The following is a 26,010-nucleotide window of genomic DNA, read 5'->3' as shown; positions in this document are numbered from 1 at the left end:
ACTGTAACTCCGATCCTCCATTTTAAGCTAATTTATCACCATGCCACGTAGATGTGTTGCTGGCCGGTGCAGCAACACGACAGAAGGTGGATTTACGTTGCATTCATGGCTCAAGAATGTTCAAACTGCAAAGATTTGGATGCGTTTTGCAAGAAGTTCATGGGCACATTGGGCACCTATGAAATGGTCTTTCCTCTGACCTGCACATTTTACTGAAGACTCGTAGGAGACCTCTGATCTGTTGAGGAGTGTTGGCTATAAGCCTGTATTGAAAGAGGGTGCAGTACCAACAATTAAAGAAAAAGAAAACAAGAAGTCTTTATTTTATTTATTTTTTAAAAGGAAAGTGAGTTCAGTTACACTAGTCCTCCCGGAGTGAGCCGAGGGCTGTTGCTAAAACTTGGGATGGAACGGGACGGGACATATCGCTTGGGCAGTGACCTCCCTGCGGTTGTTGCTAAAACCGGTGACATCCCGTTCCGTCCCGGGATTTAGTAATTGCCTGAGCCAAGCAGTAATGGCGGAACACACAGTATGAAGAAAAGTGAATGAGTGGAGCAGCCACCTGATTTCTAAACTGGATATTGCTGCCATCTCACGCTTACATGGAAGAAGTGAATGAACAGAGAACTGAACAAATAACTGAAAGTCAGATTGTTTCAAAAACAATCAGCCACAAGATCGGCCATCAAGAAGCGAGAACACAGATGGGTAAGCTCCGACTCTAATTTGGATAACAACACAACACGTTGTTTACCTGCATTTAGATTAATACATGTAACTTGTATTGTGTGTTCAGGTTACCGGTATAATATTATTTCATTTGCTTCAGAATGTGATTGTCTCAGTTCATCTGATTTTTCTGAAAAAGTCTCAGTTCATCTGAAAAACTAGCCTTTTACGTTTTATCAGTGAAAATGCATGCACGTACATGTATGTTGCGTAAGTTATAACACCTATCCTGTTTTAATGAGAGTCAACCCACAATCAGTGAAGTCAAATCAGTCTTAGTTGAGCAAGTCGGTAATGGTATTTCCTACTTTCACCATAAATTTTTATTTATATGACTTTGGTCTGTAGCTGTAAAAGGCCTCGGCCTTAAAACTGGTTCCTGCAATGACATCATGCCCTCAGGCATGGCTGGTTCAGTGGGGCAGCTCGAATGCCAACTTTGCGGTCGATTTTAACTCTCAAAAATGTATTTTTTTAAATTCCCATTTATGCAGCATACAAGAGTCAAGGATGGAGATACTATCCACTCAGAAATTTATTTAAAAATAAAGGCTCTGCGTATCTCCTTCAACAAAGTACATCAGTTCACACCTGACATTAGGATGCGTCTCCACATGCATCAAGTGATGACTTGTGATCGGCTCTCACTTCCCTGCTCTATATGCAAATAACCAGATACATCATGTCCATTTGCAAAGACAATTTTTTTTAACCAGCAGGAGGCAGTAGTGAGCATCCCGTGGCCTGTCCGTCAGAAATGAAAAGAAGGAATCAAAACTTAAATCAAACCAAGTCGCACAATAACATGACACCGTTGGTGTATGAATATGTACCTCTGTTTACACAGAGGACATCAACTGTGGAGGCAATCCTTCAGTGTGGCTCAGACCACCTCTGAATGTGGTCCAAGTGGTTGAATCACAATGCATCTTTGCAGCAAACATGATGCTGGTCACACCTGTACTTCGAGCAGATCACCTGTGACCTGATCACCCAGGTTGCACATTAATGCCATGTCTGAACAGGGTCTTTATGTAACTGTGTAAACAAAAAGGACATACCCAGATAAATTTATCGGTGTACCTGCAGTGAATGGCTTCCTTTGCACATCTGGGGGAAAAAAAAAAGATGACTTTAAAAACACTGAAATATTTGTCTGCTTCCCCACCCCACATTTTCTCTCCATTTCAGTCTTAATTCCCACCTACTCCCCAATTCTCCCCTCTTATATGACAGCTACCAACCAGGGAGGGTGAAGGTTAACATGTGAAGCCAACTGCATCTTTTTACACTGCTACTTATGTTGCATCACAAGGTAGCATAACACATAGAGGAAAGTGCCATCTACTCTCTTACACATACATGAGTTCAAAGATGCCCACGATTGGACAGTGTCACTGTGATTGACAAGGGAGAAATCGTGTGGTAGGGTGAATGCTTTTCTGTTCTATCACTCGGGAGCCCTGTCTCCTCACCAAAGCCTTTTAACCCAAAGCCATGACTTCAGCTTCTAAAACTTTTAAATACATCCTTAAATACCATGAATAAAACAACAAAGGTCAAGCACACAATTTTCATTCTCTTCGTAAAGGACCTTCCGAGTAATTTTCTGGAAAAAACAAAAAACCCCTCACCTCTTCTGTTCCAGCTGACGACGTCTTGTGAACCTGCCACTGGCTTATTCGTCATGCTTTTTGTTAACACCTATAAAAAGTGAAATTGTCGCATCAGAATGGGTCGAATTGCATTCAAAGGGAAATGATCTTAATTTTCTAAAAAGTCAACAACCCAGTAGCTGGAATGATACAGAATACACCAAGGGCTGGACAATTGTCTAATAACCAGTCCATACTTGAACCAATAAAAAAAAAAAAAAATCTTGGAAGCGGCAGAGAAGTCTTCCCAATGGCTCTGGCTGAAGAGGGGTGACACGTGGCAGAGTATAGTACCTGAACACAAGTTGGGGTCTGATCACCGTCAGCTGGATTGCCTGGGTGAGGATATCTGATGTCAAGACCTGAAACACCCAATGACCTCAGAAAATATCACTGAGGATGTGTCCAGGCTGCACCATAGTTGTATCATAGAACCTGTTCAGCATGGCGTCGCCACTGACATCCAGGAAGAAGCTGGATAACAACCATGAAGAGGGTGGTGACAACTGGAGAGACAGTGGACAGTTCAGAAAGATGGGAACCAAGACAGGTGAGGGTTAGCACCCCAAACCACAGCTTTCGTGAAGGAGCAGCCACAATTACGCTACAAAGAACCCTTCAATGATATACCCTTAGGGGTGCCCAAGAGGGGGAGAGGATGAGCACCCTGAACAGACAGAGTTACCAGTAATGACCCAAGGAATGGATATAAGGATGACGCTGCTTTGCGACAATGTTTATTGTTAAAAGCACTATACAAATAAACTTGACTTGAGTTGAACTGTTGCCTGCAGATGTAGCAAAGTCTGCAAAAACCCAAAGGTTCTAAAGATCCATCAGACCAATGTGAGCTGTCTGAGGAAGGAGCACTGCCAGTCTTTGACCTGGCAGCTGGTGAGACAGAGGAGGAGCTAGGCCCACAGCCACCCCACAATACACCGCATCTCTAAGCACCAAACACACCAACCCCAAACAGACCCTTGGAACAGGCTAGTGTTGTGGCCAGCCATGAGCTAAGGAGTGAGATGGTGCCAGTTTGATGATGATGTAGCAGCCATACTAGATACAATAGCCAAAGGGAATGTGGACCGAAGACTTCAGACAGCTGCTGCGCCAGAAGCACTGTCATAGTCAGCAGTGCCACAGAGAAATTTGGTGTCAAGGAACAATTCACCACCAAGAATGTTCCAGCACCAAAACCAAATAGACGAGAGATCAAGATCACTCACAGCTTAGACAGGAGCTGAAGTCACTGAGGAGCCAGTTCAAAATAGCTTGTAAGGATGAGGAAAATAACCCTTGCATAACTCAGAGGCAGTGAGGGGGAAGCTAACCACCCTTCGATGTGCTGAATGGCATAGAAGGAGGGGCCGGAATAAAGCACGCAAGTAAAGTGCCTTCTTTGCAAACCCACTGGGATTTGCAAGGAAGCTGCTGCGCCAGAAGCACAGCGGATTCCTGCCATGCCCCAAGGAGGAGATCAACAGCCACCTTAGATGCACCTATAGTGACAGCTTAAGGGATCATGACCTTGGTCATTGTGCTTCCCTCACACGCCCACCTCTGCCCAGCATCCTCTTTGACCTCAAGGAACCTACACTGAAGGAGGTCAGGGAGACCATCATGTTAACGAGGGTATCTTCATCCCCAGGCCCAAGTGGAGTTCCATAGAAGGTCTTCAAGCAATACCCCAAACTTCTGGAGAACTTCTGGAAGAACCTAAGGGTGGTCTGGAGAAGGGGGAGAGTACCACAGCAGTGGAGATGCACAGAGGGTGTTTGGATTCCCAAACAGGAGAATGCTAATAACCTTGGGCAATTCAGAATCATCTCACTCCTTAGTGTGGAATACAAGATCATCTTGAAGACAGTTGCAAATCACCTCATGGATTTCCTCTAATTTTTACATAGACACTTCGGTGCAGAAGGGAGGAATTCCAGGTGTTTCCCGCTGTATGGAAAATACTAGGGTGGTAACGAAGCTGATCAGAGAGGCACGAGGGAGCAGGGGTGACTTGACAGTACTGTGGCTGGACCTTGACAATGCCTATGACTCAATCCCACACAAGCTAGTCGAAAGAGCCCTGTCCATCTACCAAGTTCCCAAAAAGATCCAAAGTCTCGTAATCAACTATTCCAACAACTTTTTTTCCGAGGGTGTCTTCAGGAACAGCAACATCAGAATGGCACGGTTTGGAGAACAGTATCATTACTGGCTCCACAAGCTTAGTCTCCCTGTTCGTACTGGTGATAAACATGATTGTGAAGTCGGCAGAGGTAGAATGCAGAAGCTCATTGTCCAAGTCAGGAATCTGTTAACCTCCAATCAGGGCATTCATGGGTGACCTGACGGTCACTACTACATCAGTGCCTGGATGCAGGCAGCTTCTGCAGGGGCTTGAGAGGCTCATGTTATGGGCAAAAATGAGCTTCAAGCCCAAAAAGTCCAGGTCACTGGTCCTAAGGAAAGGAAGGAGTTACAGACAATTTCTATTTCTTTCTTAGAGATAGTAAAATTCCATCACTCACACAGAAGCCAGTCAACAGTCTATGTAAGATCTTCACCAGCAAGCTGAAGGACACAGCAGCATTGCAAAAAGCCAGCAACAACCTCAGTGCCTGGCTTAGCACAGCGGACAGGTCAGGGCTCCCGGGAACATTTAAAGCCTGGATTTACCAATACAGAATCCAGCCCAGTCTCCTCTGGCCACTACTCATGTATAAATGTTCCAACCACCATCATTGAAGGTCTTGAGAGAAACATCAGGAGTTTCTGTGCAGATGGCTAGGCCTACCACAAGGCTTAAGCAGCACTGTGCTTTACAGGCACAACACCAAGCTGCAGCTACTGTACCATTCAGCAGTCTGGTAGAGGAATTCAAGGTCACCCAAGCCAGAGAAGTCCTGCTCTACAGAGGCTCCACTGACCCAAAGGTCTCTCTAGCTGGAATCAAGGTCAGAACAGGAAGGAAGCAGCACGCACATGAGGCAGTTGAGCAGGCAGAGGCAAGGCTGTAGCACAGCATGCTGGTGGGCACAGTGGCAACTGGTTGGGCTGGCCGAGGGAGCAGTATAACATCTTGCTTCAGCAAAGCCAGTGGCAAGATCAACCTCGTGCGCATACAGCAGGAGGCACGAGCCGAAGAGGAGGAAGCTTGTGACTGCACAATGGTGGGCATGAGAAAGCAAGGAGCCTGGACCAAGTGGGAGCACACAGCAGGCTGTAAGATCACCTGGGCGAAGCTCTGGAAGGCAGAAGCATTCTGCTTCAAATTCTTGGTCCAATCTGTGTATGACATCTTGCCAAGCCCCACCAACCTGCACAGTCGGGGCCTAATGGAGTCACCTGCTTGTCAACTCTGCCAGCAGAGGGGAACGCTGAAGCATATTCTCAGCAGCTGTCTGAAGAGTTTGGGAGAGGGAGGGTACCAGTGGAGTCATGACCAAGTTCTCCATGCATTAGCAGATATCATCTGTGTTGGCATAGTCCACAGCAAGCACCAACACCAAGTGAAGGTCGCCATTACCTTTGTCCGAGCAGGGGAGAAGTCACAGCCCCAGCCAAGATCCAGGGGTGGGTTACTGGCATTCTCAAGGGACTGGCAGCTCCTGGTTGACTTGGGGAGGCAACTTAGGTTCCTGGACATCACATCCACCACACTCAGACCGGACATGGTCCTGATGTCTGGGGAATCCAGACAAGTGATCTTGATTGTGTTGGGAAGACCAGCTGGAGGAGGCTCAGGAGAGAAAGAGCCAAATATGCCAATCTGGTGGTTGACTGCCAGAGACAATGGTGGAAGGCCCGCTGTGAACCTGTGGAGGAGTGATGTAGAGGGTTTGCAGACCAGTCCCTATATTGGGTCCTGGGACTTCTGGGAATCTGTGGGCTGCAAAGAAGAAGGGTCATCAAAAACATCTTGGAAGCCGCAGAGAAGTCTTCCAGATGGCTCTGGCTGAAGAAGGGTGACATGTGGCAGAGTATGCTACCTGGACACAAGTCAGGGCCTGATCACCCCCGGCTGAGTGAGGGTGTATGATGTTAAGACCCGAAACACCCGACCATGACCATGTGTCTAAGTTGCACCACAGGTGCATCGCAGAACCATACTCTCAAAGCCCAGTGGACTCCCTGTATAACTCTGACACTGTTTCAATTTTAAATTCATTTAACTAACTTAATTTCAACAATAGCTACTCTGTGAGCTAGTTCCGAGCTAGCAAGCTAAGTGAAATTCATATCTGTACAGCATGTCTGAGAAATGCTCAGGTTAGCTTCCAAACAACTCTAGCATAATTATGTATTTATAATTAATTATAACAATTACATTATTCATAGACATGACAATTACAAGACATGACAGGTGAAATTAAATTTAGGATCAAAATTATTAAATAAATATAATGAAAGCAGAGTACAAAGAATGTGTGAAATGCTAGAAATGAGAAATGAGAGAAACATCAGGAGTTTCTGTGCAGATGGCTAGGCCTACCACAAGGCTTAAGCAGCACTGTGCTTTACAGGCACAACACCAAGCTGCAGCTACTGTACCATTCAGCAGTCTGGAAGAGGAATTCAAGGTCACCCAAGCCAGAGAAGTCCTGCTCTACAGAGGCTCCACTGACCCAAAGGTCTCTCTAGCTGGAATCAAGGTCAGAACAGGAAGGAAGCAGCACGCACATGAGGCAGTTGAGCAGGCAGAGGCAAGGCTGTAGCACAGCATGCTGGTGGGCACAGTGGCAACTGGTTGGGCTGGCCGAGGGAGCAGTATGACATCTTGCTTCAGCAAAGCCAGTGGCAAGATCAACCTCGTGCGCATACAGCAGGAGGCACGAGCTGAAGAGGAGGAAGCTCGTGACTGCATGATGGTGGGCATGAGAAAGCAAGGAGCCTGGACCAAGTGGGAGCACACAGCAGGCTAAACTAAAGGAAACTAAATGGTGACCTTCAGTGCAGTTTTTTTACTCCACAAACAAAGGACGGGCTACTAGAACATGTACATGGATTAGAGCAGGGCTTTTCAAAGTGTGGGGCGTGCCCCCCCGGGGGGCGCCAGAGTTCTTCAGGGGGGGCGCAACGTGAGGAAAAATAAACCAGAATAAGTTACTATTGCGGACATTTAGCGAACTTCAGCTAGCCTTTACCAGAGACAAAATGGATCGATTTTTAGTACCTAAAGCTACAGTGAGTGAGGAGACAGAGTCTGGGCCAAGCAAAAAAAACAGAGCCTCCAGGATGTTGCGATTTGCAACTTCAATGCAAATTCAACCAATCCCCGCGAATTCAGGGCGGTGTTGCAATTATATCCAATCACCGCAACTTTCCCGCAAATTTGACCAATCGTTGGCGTCGTCTTGAGGTGACGTCGACAAACGACCTTCCGCCTTACTTCCGTGTATACGTTCAAGAGAAGCAGCATGCGTGCAGTGTTGCCAGATTGGGCGGTTTCAAGTGCATTTTGGCGGGTTTTGAACATATTTTGGACTGGAAAACGTCAGCAGTATCTGGCAACATTGCATAAATTCTGTTACTGAAAGTGTGTTATGTTTACAGTGAAGGACTGTGTGCACTTTACATTATTATTTTTTTTTACTTAATACAAGAAATTAATGGATGCCAAGATTTTTGCCAAAATGGTATTTTATTTTCCATTGTTTAGGCAGCTTCAGCATCATACTGTGAGACTCTGTTCAAATTGTTTTTTTTCTATGAAGCCTGAGCCATTTATTTTATTAGTTTATAATTATTGTTTAATTTAGTCTTCAGGAGAGACTGCCTGCACACAGTACTAGTATTAATATTTTTTTTCTTACATGAAAGCTGAGGCATTTATATTATATTTTAAGGTAACTTCATGTTGTGCTGTGAGGTTCTATGCACTTTAACTTTTGAACCAACAGGTGCATTTGGATAAGTAAAGCCTATTTTTCTGCATTTTTGTAGTCCTGGTAATCTTTTAAATTGGTAAAGATGTTTATAGGACCATTTCTCAGTGTCTTTGTTTTTTTAATCAATAGTTTTTCAGTAATAACTTAATATTTAACATATCACTCAATTTTAATCACAAAAAGAGAAAATCGCAACAATTTCTCGCAACTTTCACTTCCTCCCGCAATGTAATCGCAACAAAAATCTAAAAAACACCGCAAATTTCATCGCAATTTTTTGGAAACCCCCCGCAACATCAGACATTTTAGCCCGCAACAATCACAAAAAAGGCCCGCGGAATCCTGGGGGGACTGAAAAAAGAAGGAAGTATGACCACGATTATTTAAAGTTTGGATTTTCATGGACTGGATCTGAAGATGCTCCACTGCCACAGTGTGTTGTCTGCCAAGAGGTGCTAGCTAATGATGCTATGAGATGTTTAAAATGCGTAAAACAAGATGTTTTAAAAAGCACAGATGTTTAAAATGTGAAAAAGAAAAAAGTGTACAACAACCATTTTTTAAAAATACGAATGGAACATTAAGTATAGCAACAACAAAAATTGTAGGGGGCGCTGTTGTTTAATTGCTCTCCGAGGGGGGGCTGACTCTCCCACACTTTGAAAACCCCTGGATTAGAGGATTTAGAAAAGCCAGGAGCCCATCAGGCTTCTCCAATTATCTACAATTTGTCCACCCTGACAGACACAACAGTATGTACCAACTCAATCTCCACCGGTGCTGAGGCTGCATCCTCTTGTTTTAACTTTCTGTCGTCACTATAAATGTGCAGAAGAAAAACATGTTTAGAAAGACTTAAGGTTAGTATTCAAGCAGTAAGATTAAGTAATATCTAATTTACTGATCTGTATAACAATTATGCTATATTAGGATCCTTTTATTAACCTCCTAAGGCCCAAGCTGTTTTTTTACATGCATTTTTTATTTCTCTTTGCTATTTTGGCTTATTAGAACCTGATTAGAATAAAAACTAAGCATCATCTTTTGATAAGATGTACTTTTAGAGAAAAAGTATGTCCACATATGTGGATTCTTGTTCCGAATTTCCATAAAGTGCTGTCCACGCATGTGACCGCTAAGCCCTCGGAGGTTAATATGGGTAAACTATCAAGAGCTTTTATTTTCTGCTTTCTTCATTCATGAATTTTCCCCGTCACTGGAAATACGTTATTTTACCAAATCGTACAGTAGTCAGTGAATCAATTATATCAGTACATCATACCGTTAAATAGATTACACTTCACCCTTTTACTTTGTACCATGCAGCCATAAACCTGACTCTGCAAGGACATATAATTTACCATAGAGGCCTGCAAGTGCAAAACCACCAAGCCAAAAAGGCAACAGCAAAAAATATGCAAGAGGAAACCAAGACCAAAACCATTAGGGAAACCCACAACTGCAGAACCAAAAGCAATACAAGAAAACCAAAAACCACAACTTTGTGGGGAGAACAAAATTAATTTGAAATTGGTACAACAAAACCAAAACAAAAGGTGAAAACACAACATCAAAACTAAATCCATATCAACATTAACTCAACAGAAAAAGGCGGTCCTTATTGAACATCACATGCTCGTGGCTGATTGGCTGCAGCACACGTCAGTCAGTCAACTGGAGGATGCTTTTCAGTAAGAGGAATTATGAGCCCAAATTAATCTACTGATGCTTTTCATGTTTAATTTTATCCAGGACATTCATATGATGTCATTTTAAAAAGATGCTGTCCATGTTACACAGTATTAAAACTTGTATAAAGCAACCTGGGTTAGTCAGAAGAAATAATGCGTGTCAAATATAACAAAAGTAACTTTGCAGAAAAATCATAGTAACTCCGCAAACTAGACTTCAGACCAAAAAAAATAAAATAAAATTTGTTCTCGTGATTTGAGCAACATGTAATGCTCAATAAGGACCTTCACTTTCTTCTAGCTCATGATGAGGTTTTGGTTTCACTTTTAGTTTGTGTTTTGCACTTATGGGCCACCGTAGTTCACACTAACAATTCTCCTTCAATTTAATCTCCACTGAAACACACCACTGTAAACAGCCTGCTTAATAAAACAATAAAGCAGTTAGCAAAAGTTATTCTTTACACTAAAACACAATGTGAAATAGCATTTTAGGATTACCTCCCTGAAGCTTCATCTGTTGATGTCCAATCTGCTCTTGTTGCAGCTGGCAAGCGCGTTACGTTTGAAAAGCTGTAAAAGCAAAAGGACAGATTATTAAGCCGACGTGTCAGTTCATTTTTTCCCCCCAGAAAACGTTACCCGATTGGTTAATATAGCTGCTAAAATGTTTCATTTCTGATTGCATACTTTGGGAAAGTCACAGAAATACAACCCCGATTCCAAAAAAGTTGGGACAAAGTACAAATTGTAAATAAAAACGGAATGCAATGATTTACAAATCTCAAAAACTGATATTGTATTCACAATAGAACAGACAACGTATGAAATGTCAAAAGTGAGACATTTTGAAATTTCATGCAAAATATTGGCTCATTTGAAATTTCATGACAGCAAGACATCTCAAAAAAGTTGGGACAGGGACAATAAGAGGCTGGAAAAGTTAAAGGTACAAAAAAGGAACAGCTGGAGGACCAAATTGCAACTCATTAGGTCAATTGGCAATAGGTCATTAACATGACTGGGTATAAAAAGAGCATCTTGGAGTGGCAGCGGCTCTCAGAAGTAAAGATGGGAAGAGGATCACCAATCCCCCTAATTCTGTGCCGACAAATAGTAGAGCAATATCAGAAAGGAGTTTGACAGTGTCAAATTGCAAAGAGTTTGAACATATCATCATCTACAGTGCATATCATCATCAAAAGATTCAGAAAATCTGGAAGAATCTCTGCGCGTAAGGGTCAAGGCCGGCAAACCATACTCATACTGGGTGCCCGTGATCTTCGGGCCCTTAGACGGCACTGCATCACATACAGGCATGCTTCTGTATTGGAAATCACAAAATGGGCTCAGGAATATTTCCAGAGAACATTATCTGTGAACACAATTCACCGTGCCATCTGCCGTTGCCAGCTAAAACTCCATAGTTCAAAGAAGAAGCCGTATCTAAACATGATCCAGAAGCGCAGACGTCTTCTCTGGGCCAAGGCTCATTTAAAATGGACTGTGGCAAAGTGGAAAACTGTTCTGTGGTCAGACGAATCAAAATTTGAAGTTCTTTATGGAAATCAGGGACGCAGTGTCATTCGGACTAAAGAGGAGAAGGATGACCCAAGTTGTTATCAGCGCTCAGTTCAGAAGCCTGCATCTCTGATGGTATGGGGTTGCATTAATGCGTGTGGTATGGGCAGCTTACACATCTGGCAAGACACCATCAATGCTGAAAGGTATATCCAGGTTCTAGAGCAACATATGCTCCCATCCAGACGACGTCTCTTTCAGGGAAGACCTTGCATTTTCCAACATGACAATGCCAAACCACATACTGCATCAATTACAGCATCATGGCTGTGTAGAAGAAGGGTCCGGGTACTGAACTGGCCAGCCTGCAGTCAAGATCTTTCACCCATAGAAAACATTTGGCGCATCATAAAACGGAAGATACGACAAAAAAGACCTAAAGCCTAGGTCACAACCGGACATTCCGTTTTTATTTACAATTTGTACAACCCCGATTCCAAAAAAGTTGGGACAAAGTACAAATTGTAAATAAAAACGGAATGCAATGATGTGGAAGTTTCAAAATTCCATATTTTATTCAGAATAGAACATAGATGACATATCAAATGTTTAAACTGAGAAAATGTATCATTTAAAGAGAAAAATTAGGTGATTTTAAATTTCATGACAACAACATCTCAAAAAAGTTGGGACAAGGCCATGTTTACCACTGTGAGACATCCCCTTTTCTCTTTACAACAGTCTGTAAACGTCTGGGGACTGAGGAGACAAGTTGCTCAAGTTTAGGGATAGGAATGTTAACCCATTCTTGTCTAATGTAGGATTCTAGTTGCTCAACTGTATTAGGTCTTTTTTGTCGTATCTTCCGTTTTATGATGCGCCAAATGTTTTCTATGAGTGAAAGATCTGGACTGCAGGCTGGCCAGTTCAGTACCCGGACCCTTCTTCTACACAGCCATGATGCTGTAATTGATGCAGTATGTGGTTTGGCATTGTCATGTTGGGAAATGCAAGGTCTTCCCTGAAAGAGACGTCGTCTGGATGGGAGCATATGTTGCTCTAGATCCTGGATATACCTTTCAGCACTGATGGTGTCTTTCCAGATGTGTAAGCTGCCCATGCCACACGCACTAATGCAACCCCATACCATCAGAGATGCAGGCTTCTGAACAGAGTGCTGATGATAACTTGGGTCGTCCTTCTCCTCTTTAGTCCGAATGACACGGCGTCCCTGATTTCCATAAAGAACTTCAAATTTTGATTCGTCTGACCACAGAACAGTTTTCCACTTTGCCACAGTCCATTTTAAATGAGCCTTGGCCCAGAGAAGACGTCTGCGCTTCTGGATCACGTTTAGATACGGCTTCTTCTTTGAACTATGGAGTTTTAGCTGGCAATGGCGGATGGCACGGTGAATTGTGTTCACAGATAATGTTCTCTGGAAATATTCCTGAGCCCATTTTGTGATTTCCAATACAGAAGCATGCCTGTATGTGATGCAGTGCCGTCTAAGGGCCCAAAGATCACGGGCACCCAGTATGGTTTTCCGGGCTTGACCCTTACGCACAGAGATTCTTCCAGATTCTCTGAATCTTTTGATGATATTATGCACTGTAGATGATGATATGTTCAAACTCTGCAATTTTACACTGTCGAACTCCTTTCTGATATTGCTCCACTATTTGTCAGCGCAGAATTAGGGGGATAGGTGATCCTCTTCCCATCTTTACTTCTGAGAGCTGCTGCCACTCCAAGATGCTCTTTTTATACCCAGTCATGTTAATGACCTATTGCCAATTGACCTAATGAGTTGCAATTTGGTCCTCCAGCTGTTCCTTTTTTGTACCTTTAACTTTTCCAGCCTCTTATTATCCCTGTCCCAACTTTTTTGAGGTGTGTTGCTGTCATGAAATTTCAAATGAGCCAATATTTTGCATGAAATTTCAAAATGTCTCACTTTCGACATTTGATATGTTGTCTATGTTCTACTGTGAATACAATATCAGTTTTTGAGATTTGTAAATTATTGCATTCTGTTTTTATTTACAATTTGTACTTTGTCCCAACTTTTTTGGAATCGGGGTTGTACTTTGTCCCAACTTTTTTGGAATCGGGGTTGTATTATTTGTCAAACATAGAACAATTTCAGTAGTAGTATTCAGAACTTTAAGTTATACTAAAAACAGGGCTCGTGAGTGCGACTGGTTTAGTTGCACTTGCGACTAGAATTTTGAGGGTGCAACTGTATTTGAAATCACGGTCGCACGGTGCGCCAATAAAAAAAATGAGCAAAAATTAAGGCCTGTGCCTAGATAATGGCTGCAGAACAAAGCCGCCGTCTGAAAAAAAAAAAAAAACAAGCTTCACGCTGGCTGGCTGACTGAAGCAAGCCCTGCTGGCTGACTGAAGCACGAAAACCAAGTCCCCGCCCACCCCCGGCAGAAACACGCGATCAAATTAATTTTTATAACTCCCCAGCCGGCTGACACGTGCCATTCGCCCGCTATGCGAAACCCGGAAGTAGCACTCGTGCTGCGCCGGCCGTTCCAAGAAATTTTCCATGATGTAATGCATCCTGCGAGTCAGCTGATCATGACTGGCGAATCAACTTGCTAAACGATCAGTTGACCGTAATCAGCGAATCAAGGAGCAGATTGATAAGGATAAACAACAAACACGGTTAGTAAGTGTGTGTATGATTGGTCAGAAGTTTCTGCGGCCCTGTGGTCTCTGTTCAGACAAGATGAAGCGCTCCATTGCAGAGTTCCACATGACTCTGCCTGCTATTATCATTTTTTAATTTTTTTCAATAGTTGATTTGTGTTCTATAGGATATTCTGTCACGTCAGTATGCTTGTGTTCTGTAGGATGTTCTGTCAGGTCAATATGCCTGTGTACCACTCTATAGGATATTCTGTCAGGTCAGTATGCCTGGCTGTGTATTTGACTTGACATCAGTGTTGTGCCTGGACATGACTGCAGGTTCAAGTCTGGAATAAAGCAGTTGGTTGTAACAAATGGTGTGATTTGTCCTTCTTCCCCAAGAACAAATAAATACTTAATGGAAGGTTGTTAACATTGATTAATAGGAGTAATACTTGGTATGGCAAAGACGTTTGCTTGTGCTCCCAACCTTTTATAGTGGTGCGCCTAGATTTTTGCTGGTGCGCCCAATTTTTAGGGGTTGGGAGCACAGTGCTCCTTGGTCAAAAAGTTAGTCTGGAACCCTGCTAAAGCGGATTTTGAAATAAATGAAGAAATAATGAAAACTCCATCAGTGCAGCTTTATCAGCAGTCTAGAGATACACCAACATGCACTCTGAAAATGTGGCCCACCACTATTTTGTTCCAATCACCATTATTAAAAAGTTACTATAATTTAATACAGTTGGCAAGATCTCTCTCGATATGATACTGAAACCTTGAATATCAACCAATATCAATACCCATTTGTCAGTAACAGCACTGAAAACCTAAGTTCAGAGACGCCTCCAAACATAGCTGCTCCAGGCTACATTTCCCATGATACACAGCACCCCCCCCAGTCACCAAACTACATCACCTGTCTCCAATTATCCTGCAATCACCCTCCCTATATAACCTCAGCAGTTATAAACACACTTCGCAAAGTTGTGTTCTATGTCCTGTACCTGACTTTACCAAGCTGTTTGTTTTCTGACTGACTTCCTGTTAAAGGCCACCGTTTACTTCCTACTTCATCATCTCATCTGCCCTGCACTGCTCTGGTTGCCGATTGAGCGACCTCTGCCCATTTCCTGATTCACAATTTGGCTTTATCTGCAGTTTGCGTCGTACCCGCTCTCCCCTGGATCCGTAAATCCCTGCAATCTGACAGGATACTTCGCCATCCATGGATGCAGCAGAGAAGGCAAAGCAGACTGCAGTCAAGGTGCAGGGGCGTCTATTAGGAGAGCACCAGCAGATGATCAGCAATCTCAACAACAGGATGTCACAGCTCACTGCTGTGATGTCGCAGGCCATCCTCACATGCCCCTCAAAGCATTCCTAGGTCTGAAAAATTTTCCAAGGAAGTTTCAAACGGCAAGGGATTCCTTCTTCAAATGTTCTTTATATTTTTCATTACACACAGGAATAAACAAAGAACACGATCTCCCAGTTCATCAGTCTTCTCACTGGTAAAGTTCTCCAGTGGGCAAGCGTGGTTTGGATGCATGGGGCGAACACATTACTTATGACCGTTTTCTGGAGCTGTTCACAAGAGTCTTTAACCATCAACCTGAGGGAAGAGCAATCGGAGAGAGTCTACTGACGATCTGACAGGGAGAAATGAGCCTCCTGGAGTACGCACTGGACTTCCGCACCTTAGCCACCGGCAGTAGCTGGAATGAGGCAGCCTTGAAAGCCACGTTTTGCCAAGGTTTGCCTCCAGAGGTGCTCAACGAGCTGGCATGCCGTGATGAACATCTCTCTTATTGACCTGGCCATCCATCTACATCACCTCATCCAAAAGGACACTCACTACAACTACCTCTTTCTCCCCCCCCAAAACACAAACCACGTAACTCCTATGGCGGTCTCACATACACGACTGTAGCGGTCAGAGAGGGAGAGATGATGTGAGGGCCTCTGCTTTTACTGCGGTAAGGCCGGTCATCTGATCCCGAAGTGCCATACTCGACCCCCACGGGACCATCAGCCCTACTAACCCGGTGAGTCCAGAAATGTCTCGCAACTCACAATCATTTCAAGTGCCAGTGTTATTAAAGCTGCCAGACTCCGGAGCAAAGGGAAACTTCATAAACAGTGTGATTGTACAGAGATCAACTCACCACCCATGAACTTTTGAGACCAATCAAGCTGAAGGCCAGACAGGAGACTCATAGGTGAGGGACTGGTCTCAACATGAACCATCTCCCTCAAGATTCAAGTAGGTCCCATTCACACTGAACGCATAACCCTTCTTGTCATCCCAACTTCACATCATGACCCATTGGGAGACCCTTGGCTTCAACTTCACAATCCTCTGATTTTCTGGCTGCAACAGGACGCTCTTCAATGGTCACCTTCCTGTTTTCAGAACTGCTTGAGACTTTCCCAACTCATGCCCTCATCCATTTCTGTAGAGAGCCCTCAGCCTGACTCCCTCGACAACGTCCCAGCTTGTTACCTTGACTTAAAGGAGGTATTCAGCAAGGGGAAAGCCTGTGGTCTGCCTCCTCACCATTCCTATGACTGTACTATTGACCACCTCCCAGGTACAACTCCTCCTCAAAACCACATTTACCCTTTGTCCCAGATGGAACAAGCAGCTATGGAAGAGTACGTACAAGAAACTCTGTAGCAGAAGTATATCAGACATTCAACATCTCCAGCCTTGGCGAGGTTGTTCTTCATCAAAAAGAAAGGAAGGAGTCTCTGGCCATGCATAGACTATTGAGGCCTGAACCAGATCACAGTAAAGTACCCATATCCACTCCCACTGGTACCTTCAGCTCTAGAACAACTCAGATCTACAAAGATATTCTCAAAACTAGACTTTCACAGCACCTACAACCTGGTCAGGATTCGTGAGGATGACGAGTAGAAAACCACTTTTAGCACCATCGCATGCCACTTCGAATATTTGGTCATGCCTTATGGCCTTTCTTGCACTCCCACTGTCTTCTAGTGCCTCATCAGTGACGTGCTCAGGGACATGTTGGGGAGGTTCGTTATTGCCTACATTGAGGACATCTTGATCTATTCCCCAGATGAGAACATCCACCACAATCACATCAGGTCAGTATTTTCTCACCTGCTCTAGAATCACCTGTATGTTAAGGCAGAAAAACGTGAGTTCCATGTCAGCCAGATCTCATTCCTGGGCTATATTATCAACTTGGAGGGAGTGAGCATGGACCAAGCCAAGGTCACAGCTGTGACGACATGGTCCACTCTCACTTCAGTCAAGGAACTGCAGCGCTTTCTCAAGTTTGCCAACTTCTACCACTTTCATCTGTGGGTTCAGCACCATCACAGCCCCTCTCACCGGTCTGAAAAATGGACCTCGTCACCTCCATTGGAGTCCTGCAACCGATCAGGCTTTCAATCAGCTGAAAACCACTTTCACCACAGCCCCCATATTTCAGCACCCAGATCCTTCCAAACCATTCGTAGTGGAGGTGGATGCTTCAGAAACAGGAGTAGTTCTGTCATAGCGCCTTGGAGAATGATCCAAGTTATACCCCACTGCATTCTACTCCAAAAAGCTCACACCCACTGAGAGAATCTATGACATTGGTAATTGAGAGCTCTTGGCCATCAAGCTGGCCCTTGAAAAGTGGAGGCACTGGTTGGAAGGTGCAATGCACCTATTCACGATCCTGACTGATCATAAGAACTTAAAATACTTAAGAACAGAGAAGCATTTCGAATCTACACGTCCTCACCTCACCCATCCAAACCTACCTTGCTGCAAGCCATAACCTGGGACATCGACAGAGATTAGACAGGCACAGACCGCAAGCCCACGGGAAAACTGCCCTCTGGGACTTTTGCACATTCCACCTAGACTTGGAGGCAAACTAATCAACTGGGCACACTACACTCCTCTCCTGCCACCGGACATCCCAACAGCCATCACACTTACCAGCTCCTCCAACACAAGTACTGGTAGAAAAACATGATTTCAGACATCAACTATTACGTCTCCTCATGCTCTGTCTGTGCCCAAGCCAAGGTTCCCAGAGCTCCCCCTGTCGACAAACTATGTCCTCTTCCAGTACCCCAGGTCACACATTACCCTTGATTTCATCACTGACCTACCCAAGTCTCATGGCAACATTGTCATCCTGGTCATCACTGACCAGTCCTCTAAGACACTCAGACTCATCCCGCTACTGGGTCTTCCCACTGCATTTGAAACTGCTGAACTACTATTCAATCACATTTTCCGCTACTATGGTATTCCCAAAGACACTGTCAATTAGGGCTGCACGATTATGGAAAAAATGATAATCACGATTGTCTTGATCAAAATTGTAATCACGATTATTAATCACGACTATTCTTGATGTTAGGGAAACCACTTAAATTTTATTTGACTATATTCAAACAAACAATATGAATAGCTTTCAGTGCAGAATGAAATTTAAAAGAGAAATTCTGATTTCCAAATGACAAATAAATGAAATTTATCCAAGAAATTACCAAAGGATGAAGGAACTGAAAACTCAATTGCAACAATTACATAGCATTATACTGAGGCCTACAAGTTTTTAGCTAGAAAGACCAGCTTATCAACATGCTCTGGCTTTAAACATGAGCAAAGGCAGGTCACAACATTGCCTCCAGTGCTAAATACCCTCTCGGATGGAGAACTTGTTGCTGGAATACATAAGTATTTCTTCGCAAGCTGGGAAATCCGTGGGTACAGTTGCTGATGCCCTTTCCACCAGTCCAGTGGGTCCCCTTCACTGTCCAGGCTGGCACACTGAAGGTATGAATGAAGCTCAGAGGCCACAGTCTGCTGCTCCTGGAGAAGAGAGGATCTTGTTGAGTTTGCCCCAGTGTCTTTGAAGAAGCTCCCCAAAGTCTTCTTTTTCTTAGATGTACTTGGTGCATCCTCTGTGTTGTCTGTAGTCTCTCTACACGGATCAGTTCGGTCCATCTCCTTGAAAAGAGCATGATACATAAAATAAGAAAAATCTAATTCAGCTTAACTATTGCAGTTAGTTTTCAAATTCAATTTTAGTTTTCAAATTCAATTTAACATTCGTATTCAGATTACAGCATGTCAATAATCTTTTAGCAAATTTTAATAAGCCAAGTTAACATATGTAATGTATTGTAAATTCTGTATGTATATCCACAATTATTACTAACCATTCGTGCAGATGCAACCATCTCAGATATGAGTCTGGCCTGGATTGGTGCAATCCTGTCCTCATTTACATCTCATCTTAAAGCGTGGGTTGAGAGCAGATGCCATATTGAGCAGTTCTTGTGTCTCAGGATCCTGCTATTTTTCCTCCAAGTAGGTGAGGATTTTGGTTTTGATGGTGTTGGTCAGGTCTGGAGCATCATCACTTGCCTTGAGGATGGAGGAGCTGAACAGGTGGAGGACTGGCTTCACAAAGGAAATACTAACATACTTCTCACTGGACAGTGCATCTGTGAATTCAGTCAGAGGTTGGAGGGCTTTGTTGATGGCTTCCAGGATGTCAGTGTCCTGCCACGTTGGGATGAGGTGTCTTGCTTTCCGGTCAGACGCTAAGACTTGAGAAATGGCCCTATGCTGCTCCAGGACTCTTGAAATCATTGCCTGTCTTGATCCCCACCTTGTGGGGCATTCTGTCTTCAGCCCATGCTCTGGAAGCTTCAGCTCTTTTTGAGCCTGTGCTAGCTCCCTTTTGCGCCTCCAGCTGTAAGAGAAACTGCTGACGAGTTTCTTGCAGATCCCCACTGCATGGTCAATTCGTGGATCTCTCATAGCATTCTCTGTAAAAGAACATGAAACTCATGTTGAATCAAACCACAACAAAAGTATATGCATATTCACGTGTTATTTTAAGATGTTGTATTCAAGTCCCTTATTTATTTATTTATTTTAACTTGTCAATATTAATATCATTGCCCGTTGTGCACTAGGAACATGTAGTGAGCTAAAATACAAGTTACTTCTGTTTTTTCACTGTTCTGCCTGTTTTTACTGCTACAAAAGAGGGCAACAAAAACATACATAAACACAAAAGGAGATGGAATACATATGCTTTTAAGGGGGATGAACACCTGTGTTTGCTTGCATGCTTCTTTTAAGGCACACTGAGAGAACGCATGTAAATGTTCAATAAGTTTCCCTCTGGTGTGGATGTTGTGTTCCTAAGTTCAGTGCGTCTGTAGATGGCGCTCCACAAATTACAAACTAGACCTGAGACATTACATTACATGGCTGATCTCTGCTGATACACTGAGATGAGGACAAATGAACTTGAAAAGGTGTGCGTGTTTGCGTGTTTCTAGATAGTTAATTTTACCATTTAGTTACTTACACACTACATAACAGCATGCAGGTATTTGAAGATAACACAGCAATAATAATTTCGAGATAAAATTATATAGATGTATTGAATATTAATAATTTTCAGATTACATCTCAATTATGTATGCATTTTTTAACTACTCACCAATGGCCAGATGGAGCCTGTGGCCAAAACACTGAAGCCTTGTCCACTGATTCAGAGACGCTGCCTTGACGATGTTGGCCCCACTGTCTGTTGTGATGCAGACAAGTCTCTCCTCTTGCAAACTCCAAGAAGCCAGTGCCTCTTCCAATCCCTGGGCTATGGCTTCTCCCGTGTGGTCTTGCGGGAAAAATGACGTCTGCAAGCACCGGTTTTTAATTTGGAAATCCTCATCAATGTAATGTACTGTCAGGGACAAGTACGGCTCCATGGTCCTGCTTGACCACAGGTCAGTCATGGTAGCATAAAACGGGACCGCTGATAACTCTCTCAATTTTTCCCCGACATTGATTGTACAGCGCAGGTAATGCCACTTTCGAGAAATAATTTCTTGACGGCATCTCGTATCTTTTGTCCAGCGTTTTCACCATTTTTTTGAAGGCGTCATTCACGGTGTTTATTGGGGCCATGGCTTTAGCTAAATAAAACGCGATTGCGTCTGTTATTTCCTGGTGTCTGTGTGATGTGGGTAAATATCGTGTTGCACGGTGTAGTGTTGCTTGGATGGTTGTCTGGGTTGGGGTTGCGGGACGGGGATTTTGTGCAGTGCCAACGACGCTGGCTTTGGCCTTCATGCACTCATTATATTTTTCTACGTGGTGCTTTTTGAAGTGATTAAACAGATTTGTGGTGTTACCCTGCGGGGCAGACACAACTCTGACACTCTCTGCACATCGCCTGTTTTTGTTGGACATCACTCGCCCTGAATCCAAAATACGTCCAAATAACAGAACTTGAGCCCTTTTGAGGGACAAACTCCTCCTCACCTCCCCCTGCTTCTTCAGACACAGATTGACTCTGTTGTTCCGACATAGTTAGCTTTTCTCTCTCACCTCAATTTGTTACCTACTCTCACGCTATCATCCCTTGAAGAAGATACTGCTGCACTGAAGCTCTGCGCACTTGGCTTGCTTGCTTATTTAGGCGGAGTAATGAAACCTTACATGCGTCGGTTCGCCCCCTAATGGTTTGGCAGAGTACTGGTCAAAAAGTGCTGATCAGATATGCAGTAGAGCTCGCATTTTAAATGGAAATAAATTGCGATTTTCATTTACTTTAATCGTGGCAGCCAAAATCGCGATTTTCAATTAAATTCGATTAATTGTGCAGCCCTACTGTCAATGACCGGGGCCCCCAGTTCATATCAGTTATGGTCATGTTTCATGGACAGGCTGGGAGTGTCAGTTAGCCTCACCTCTGGATACCACCCACAGTCCAATGGCCAAGCAGAACGAGCAAATCAAGAAGTGGGCTGCTCCTTCCACATATACTGCATGCGGAACCAGAAGGATTGGGCACGATTCCTTCCATGGGCCGAGTACACACAGAATTCTCTCAGACATTCAGTCACTCAGCTAACACCATTCCAGTGCATACTTGGATACCAAGCCCCATTTTTACCATGGGATGATGCTCCTACGCAGATTCTGGCCACAGAATACATTAACATGCACTCTGAAAATTTGGCCCACCACTATTTTGTTCCAGCCACCATTATTAAAAAAGTTATTATAATTTAATACAGGTGGCAAGATGGCACTTTTTTCTCTCTTGATACGATACTGAAACCTTGAAGTTAAAGGGTTGGAGTGCCAGATACCAACGGGTGATCCGCGCGTTGGCATCCTTCATGTGGTAGAGCCACTGGAGGGGTGCGTGGTCCGAACAGAGGGTGAAAGGGCGTCCCAGCAGGTAGTACCGGAGGGCGAGGACCGCCCACTTGATCGCGAGGCACTCTCTCAATGGTGCTGTCGCGCCCCTCACGCACCGACAGCTTGCGACTAATGTATAGGACTGGGCAATCCTCCCCTTCCACCTGCTGGGAGAAAACAGCCCCCAGCCCTCTGTCCGACGCATCCGTCTGCAACATAAAGGGGAGAGAAAAGTCAGGGGAGTGTAAAAGTGGCCCCCCACACAGTGCAGCCTTTACCTTAGAAAAAGCCCACTGGCATTGCTCCATCCACTGGACCGGATCTGGTGCCCCCTTTTTAGTGAGATCAATCAGCGGGCTGGTGACGTCCGAATAATTAGGTATAAACCTACGATAATAGCCAGCCAGCCCCAGGAACTGTCTCACCCCCTTTTTGGTCTTGGGCCTCGGGCAGGCCGCAATTGCTGCTGTCTTGTTAATTTGGGGACGCACCTGCCCGTTGCCCAAGTGGAAGCCCAGATACCATACTTCCACCCGCCCAATCGCACACTTCTTTGGGTTGGCTGTGAGACCCGCTCACCTCAGCGACCTAAGGACGGCCCTCAGATGTTTGAGGTGCCTCGGCCAGTAATTGCTATAGATAATAATGTCATCAAGGTAGGCGGTCGCATACGTGGCGTGGGGGCGGAGGACCCTGCCCATCAGCCGCTGAAACGTAGCGGGCGCCCCAAACAGCCCAAAAGGAAGTGTGACGAATTGGTGTAAGCCAAACGGTGTGGAAAAGGCCATTTTTTCCCGGGATAATGGAGTCAAGGGGATCTGCCAATAACCTTTTGTTAAATCCAGTGTCGAGTAAAAACGAGCCGTGTCTAGCCGATCGAGCAACTCATCAATACGAGGCATTGAGTACGCATCGAATTTAGACACCGCGTTGACTTTTCTATAGTCCATACAGAACCAGACCGACCCATCGGCCTTGGGTACCAAGACCACCGGGCTGCTCCAGTCAGTGTGGGACTCCTCGACAATGCCCATTTCGAGCATGGCCTCAAGTTCTTCCCGAACCACTTTTTTCTTGTGCTCGGGTAATCTGTAAGGGCGGCTACGCACTACCACCCACGGGGGCGTCTCAATGTGGCGCTCTATGAGGTTGGTGCGGCCGGGCAGGGGCGAGAACACGTCCGAAAACTCGGTCTGCAACTGGGCAACCTCCGCGAGTTGGGTCGGGAAGAGGTGGTCTCCACAGGGGACCGGAGAGGTACGCGATGCCAATGTTCCCTTTTGAACCTCCGGCCCCAGCTCCGCCTTGTCCGGAACCACCGACACCAACGCCACGGGGACCTCCTCATTCCAGAGTTTGAGTAGGTTGAGGTGGTAAATCTGTAGCGCCCCACCCCTATCCGTGCGCCCCACCCCTATCCGTTCACCTCACCTCATAGTCAACATCCCCGACTCGCCGTGTGACCTCAAAGGGTCCTTGCCACTTGGCGACCAATTTGGAGCTCGATGTGGGCAACAGTACGAGAACTTTATCTCCCGGTGTGAACTCTCTAAGGCGCATACCCTTGTCATACAGGCGGGTCTGTCGTTCTTGGGCCTGCCGCAAATTCTCCTGAGTTAGGTGCGTGTGTGGAGTTTTGCGTGCAGGTCAATAACGTATTGGATTTCGTTTTTACTTGGTGAAGGTCCCTCCTCCCAATTTTCCCGCAGCACATCTAGAATGTCGCGCGGCTTACACCTGTATAACAATTCAAATGGGGAGGACCCCGTGGAGGCTTGGGGGACCTCTCGCACTGCAAAGAGCAAGGGTTCGAGCCATTTATCCCAATTACATGCGTCCTCACTTACGAATTTTTTAATTATGTTCTTGAGGGTGCGAGTGAACCGTTCAACTTAACCGTCCGTTTGTGGGTGATACACGCTGGTGCGGATGGGCTTAATACCCAACAACCCATACAGTTCGTTCAGTGTACGTGACATAAACGAGGTGCCTTGGTCAGTCAGAATCTCTTTCAGGATTCCAACTCGGGACATAAAGCGGAAAAGCGCCTCCGCAATACTGCGTGCGGAGATATTGCAAAGAAGAACTGCTTCCGGGTATCGCGTTGCATAGTCCACCAGAACTAATATAAAGCGGTACCCTCGTGTTGACCGATCTAATGGCCCAACGAGATCCATCCCAATTCTTTCGAACGGGGTCTCGATTAATGGTAGAGGGCGCAAAGGCGCTTTTGGAATGGCCGCTGGATTCACTAACTGGCATTCGCGGCACGCCGTACACCACCTACGAACATCGCCAAGAATCCCTGGCCAATAGAACCGGGCTATTGTTCGGGCTAGTGTTTTATCCTGCCCTAAGTGTCCAGCCATGGGATTAAAGTGAGCTGCCTGGAAAACCAATTCCCGGTGGCTCTTCGGAATCAAAAGCTGCGTGACTCGCTCTTTAGTCTGAGTGTCCTGCATCACTCGATATAATCTATCCTTCATAATCACAAAGTAGGGGAAGGATGGGGTGGCATTCGGCTGGAGCGTTTGACCATCGATTACTCTCACTTGGTCAAACGCATGCCGCAGAGTCTCGTCTCGCGATTGCTCTAATGGAAAATCCGCGAGGGATTCTCCAACAGAGAGAGGAGGAGCCGGCGGCTCCTCACTCTGACGCGGAGCTGACGTAGACGGCTCTGTGACAGCTGCTCCCGCCAACGCGACACCGGGACCTCCCCCTGTTAAATGGCAGGACCCACTCTTCACTAAATGTGTCGCTAAATCCCAAAATCCTGGCCAATCAGTCCCCAAAATTATCGAGTGGGTGAGGCGAGGATTAACCGCTGCCTTTACTCTAAATTTTTCCCCTCTGAAAAAATGTGGACCGACACCAAAGGGTAGCTGTGAACATCCCCGTGCACACACAACACCTTCAGCCCCTGTGCACCCCCCAATGCCTCGCACCAGGCTTTGGTGGATTGAGGTCTGATTACAGCCAGAATCCACCAACGCCTGATATGTATCCCCTTGGATAGTCACCGGTATGCGATACGCTCCGGCCCGATCAAGGGTGGCTCCTGGCGTGTTGGGGATCCGAACCACCATGCCCACCTCCATTACCGAGCACTGCTGTTGGAGGTGGCCCGGCTCCCCGCAGCGCCAGCAAACCGGCCCGGGCTTCCTCTCTGCACTAGTGCTCTGGGGCTCACTCACCTGGGGGGGGGGGGACAGACCCAGAGGGGAGACATGGCAGGGCACTGCGGGTGCAGCAGGCCGGCTGAGGTGGCGCCGGCCCCCGCGGTGGGGGAACGGGGCGAGGAGGAGACACATGAGGAGGGGAGAGAGAGAGAGGAGAGAAAGAAGAGAAGAGGTCGTCTGCTGTCGGGACAGCCGCCAAATGGTCCTCCGACAGCTCGATTGCCTGATCCAGCGACGCCGGGTGGTGGCACTGGACCCACTCTGCGGTTCCCGCTGGTAAGCGCGTGACGAACTGCTCCAGTACCACCTGGTCGATGAGTCCCTCGGCATCACGGTTGTCGGCCCCCAACCACTGCCAGCAGGCATCCCGGAATTGCTGGCCAAACGCGAACGGCCGGCTGACTTCTTCCAAGCGCAAAGCGCGGAAGCGCTGACGTTGTTGCTCAGGGGTGCGTCCCACACACTGGAGGACAGCCCGGCGAAGGT

At 45.5% G+C, this 26,010-nt stretch overlaps 2 protein-coding genes across 3 annotated transcripts in view; both read right to left on the bottom strand.

Annotated features, from left to right (window-relative positions):
- The window catches only part of LOC132872561 (zinc finger protein 568-like), a 49,683-nt gene that overhangs the window by 5,998 nt on the left and 17,675 nt on the right, over positions 1-26,010 (bottom strand). For both annotated transcript variants that reach the window (XM_060907576.1, XM_060907499.1), the window contains exons 2-5: positions 10,468-10,539; positions 9,036-9,093; positions 2,367-2,436; positions 1,794-1,842 (exon numbers count right to left, since the gene is read on the bottom strand). In XM_060907576.1, the coding sequence (XP_060763559.1) occupies positions 1,794-1,842; positions 2,367-2,436; positions 9,036-9,093; positions 10,468-10,539 (249 nt within the window). The remainder of the gene's footprint in view (positions 1-1,793; positions 1,843-2,366; positions 2,437-9,035; positions 9,094-10,467; positions 10,540-26,010) is intronic.
- LOC132873284 (E3 SUMO-protein ligase ZBED1-like) lies at positions 18,724-21,623 on the bottom strand. The gene is made up of 3 exons (XM_060908708.1): positions 20,634-21,623; positions 19,333-19,947; positions 18,724-19,120 (listed from the first exon to the last, which is right to left on the bottom strand). The coding sequence occupies exons 1-2, from the start codon at positions 20,926-20,928 to the stop codon at positions 19,469-19,471; spliced, it is 774 nt and encodes a 257-aa protein (XP_060764691.1). The 5' UTR covers positions 20,929-21,623; the 3' UTR covers positions 18,724-19,120; positions 19,333-19,468.

The sequence above is a fragment of the Neoarius graeffei genome, chromosome 1 (assembly GCF_027579695.1).
Source record: "Neoarius graeffei isolate fNeoGra1 chromosome 1, fNeoGra1.pri, whole genome shotgun sequence".
Classification (NCBI taxonomy): domain Eukaryota; kingdom Metazoa; phylum Chordata; class Actinopteri; order Siluriformes; family Ariidae; genus Neoarius; species Neoarius graeffei.
The sequence above is the reverse complement of the archived record's forward strand: the minus strand, read 5'-3'. Positions and strand labels throughout refer to the sequence as shown.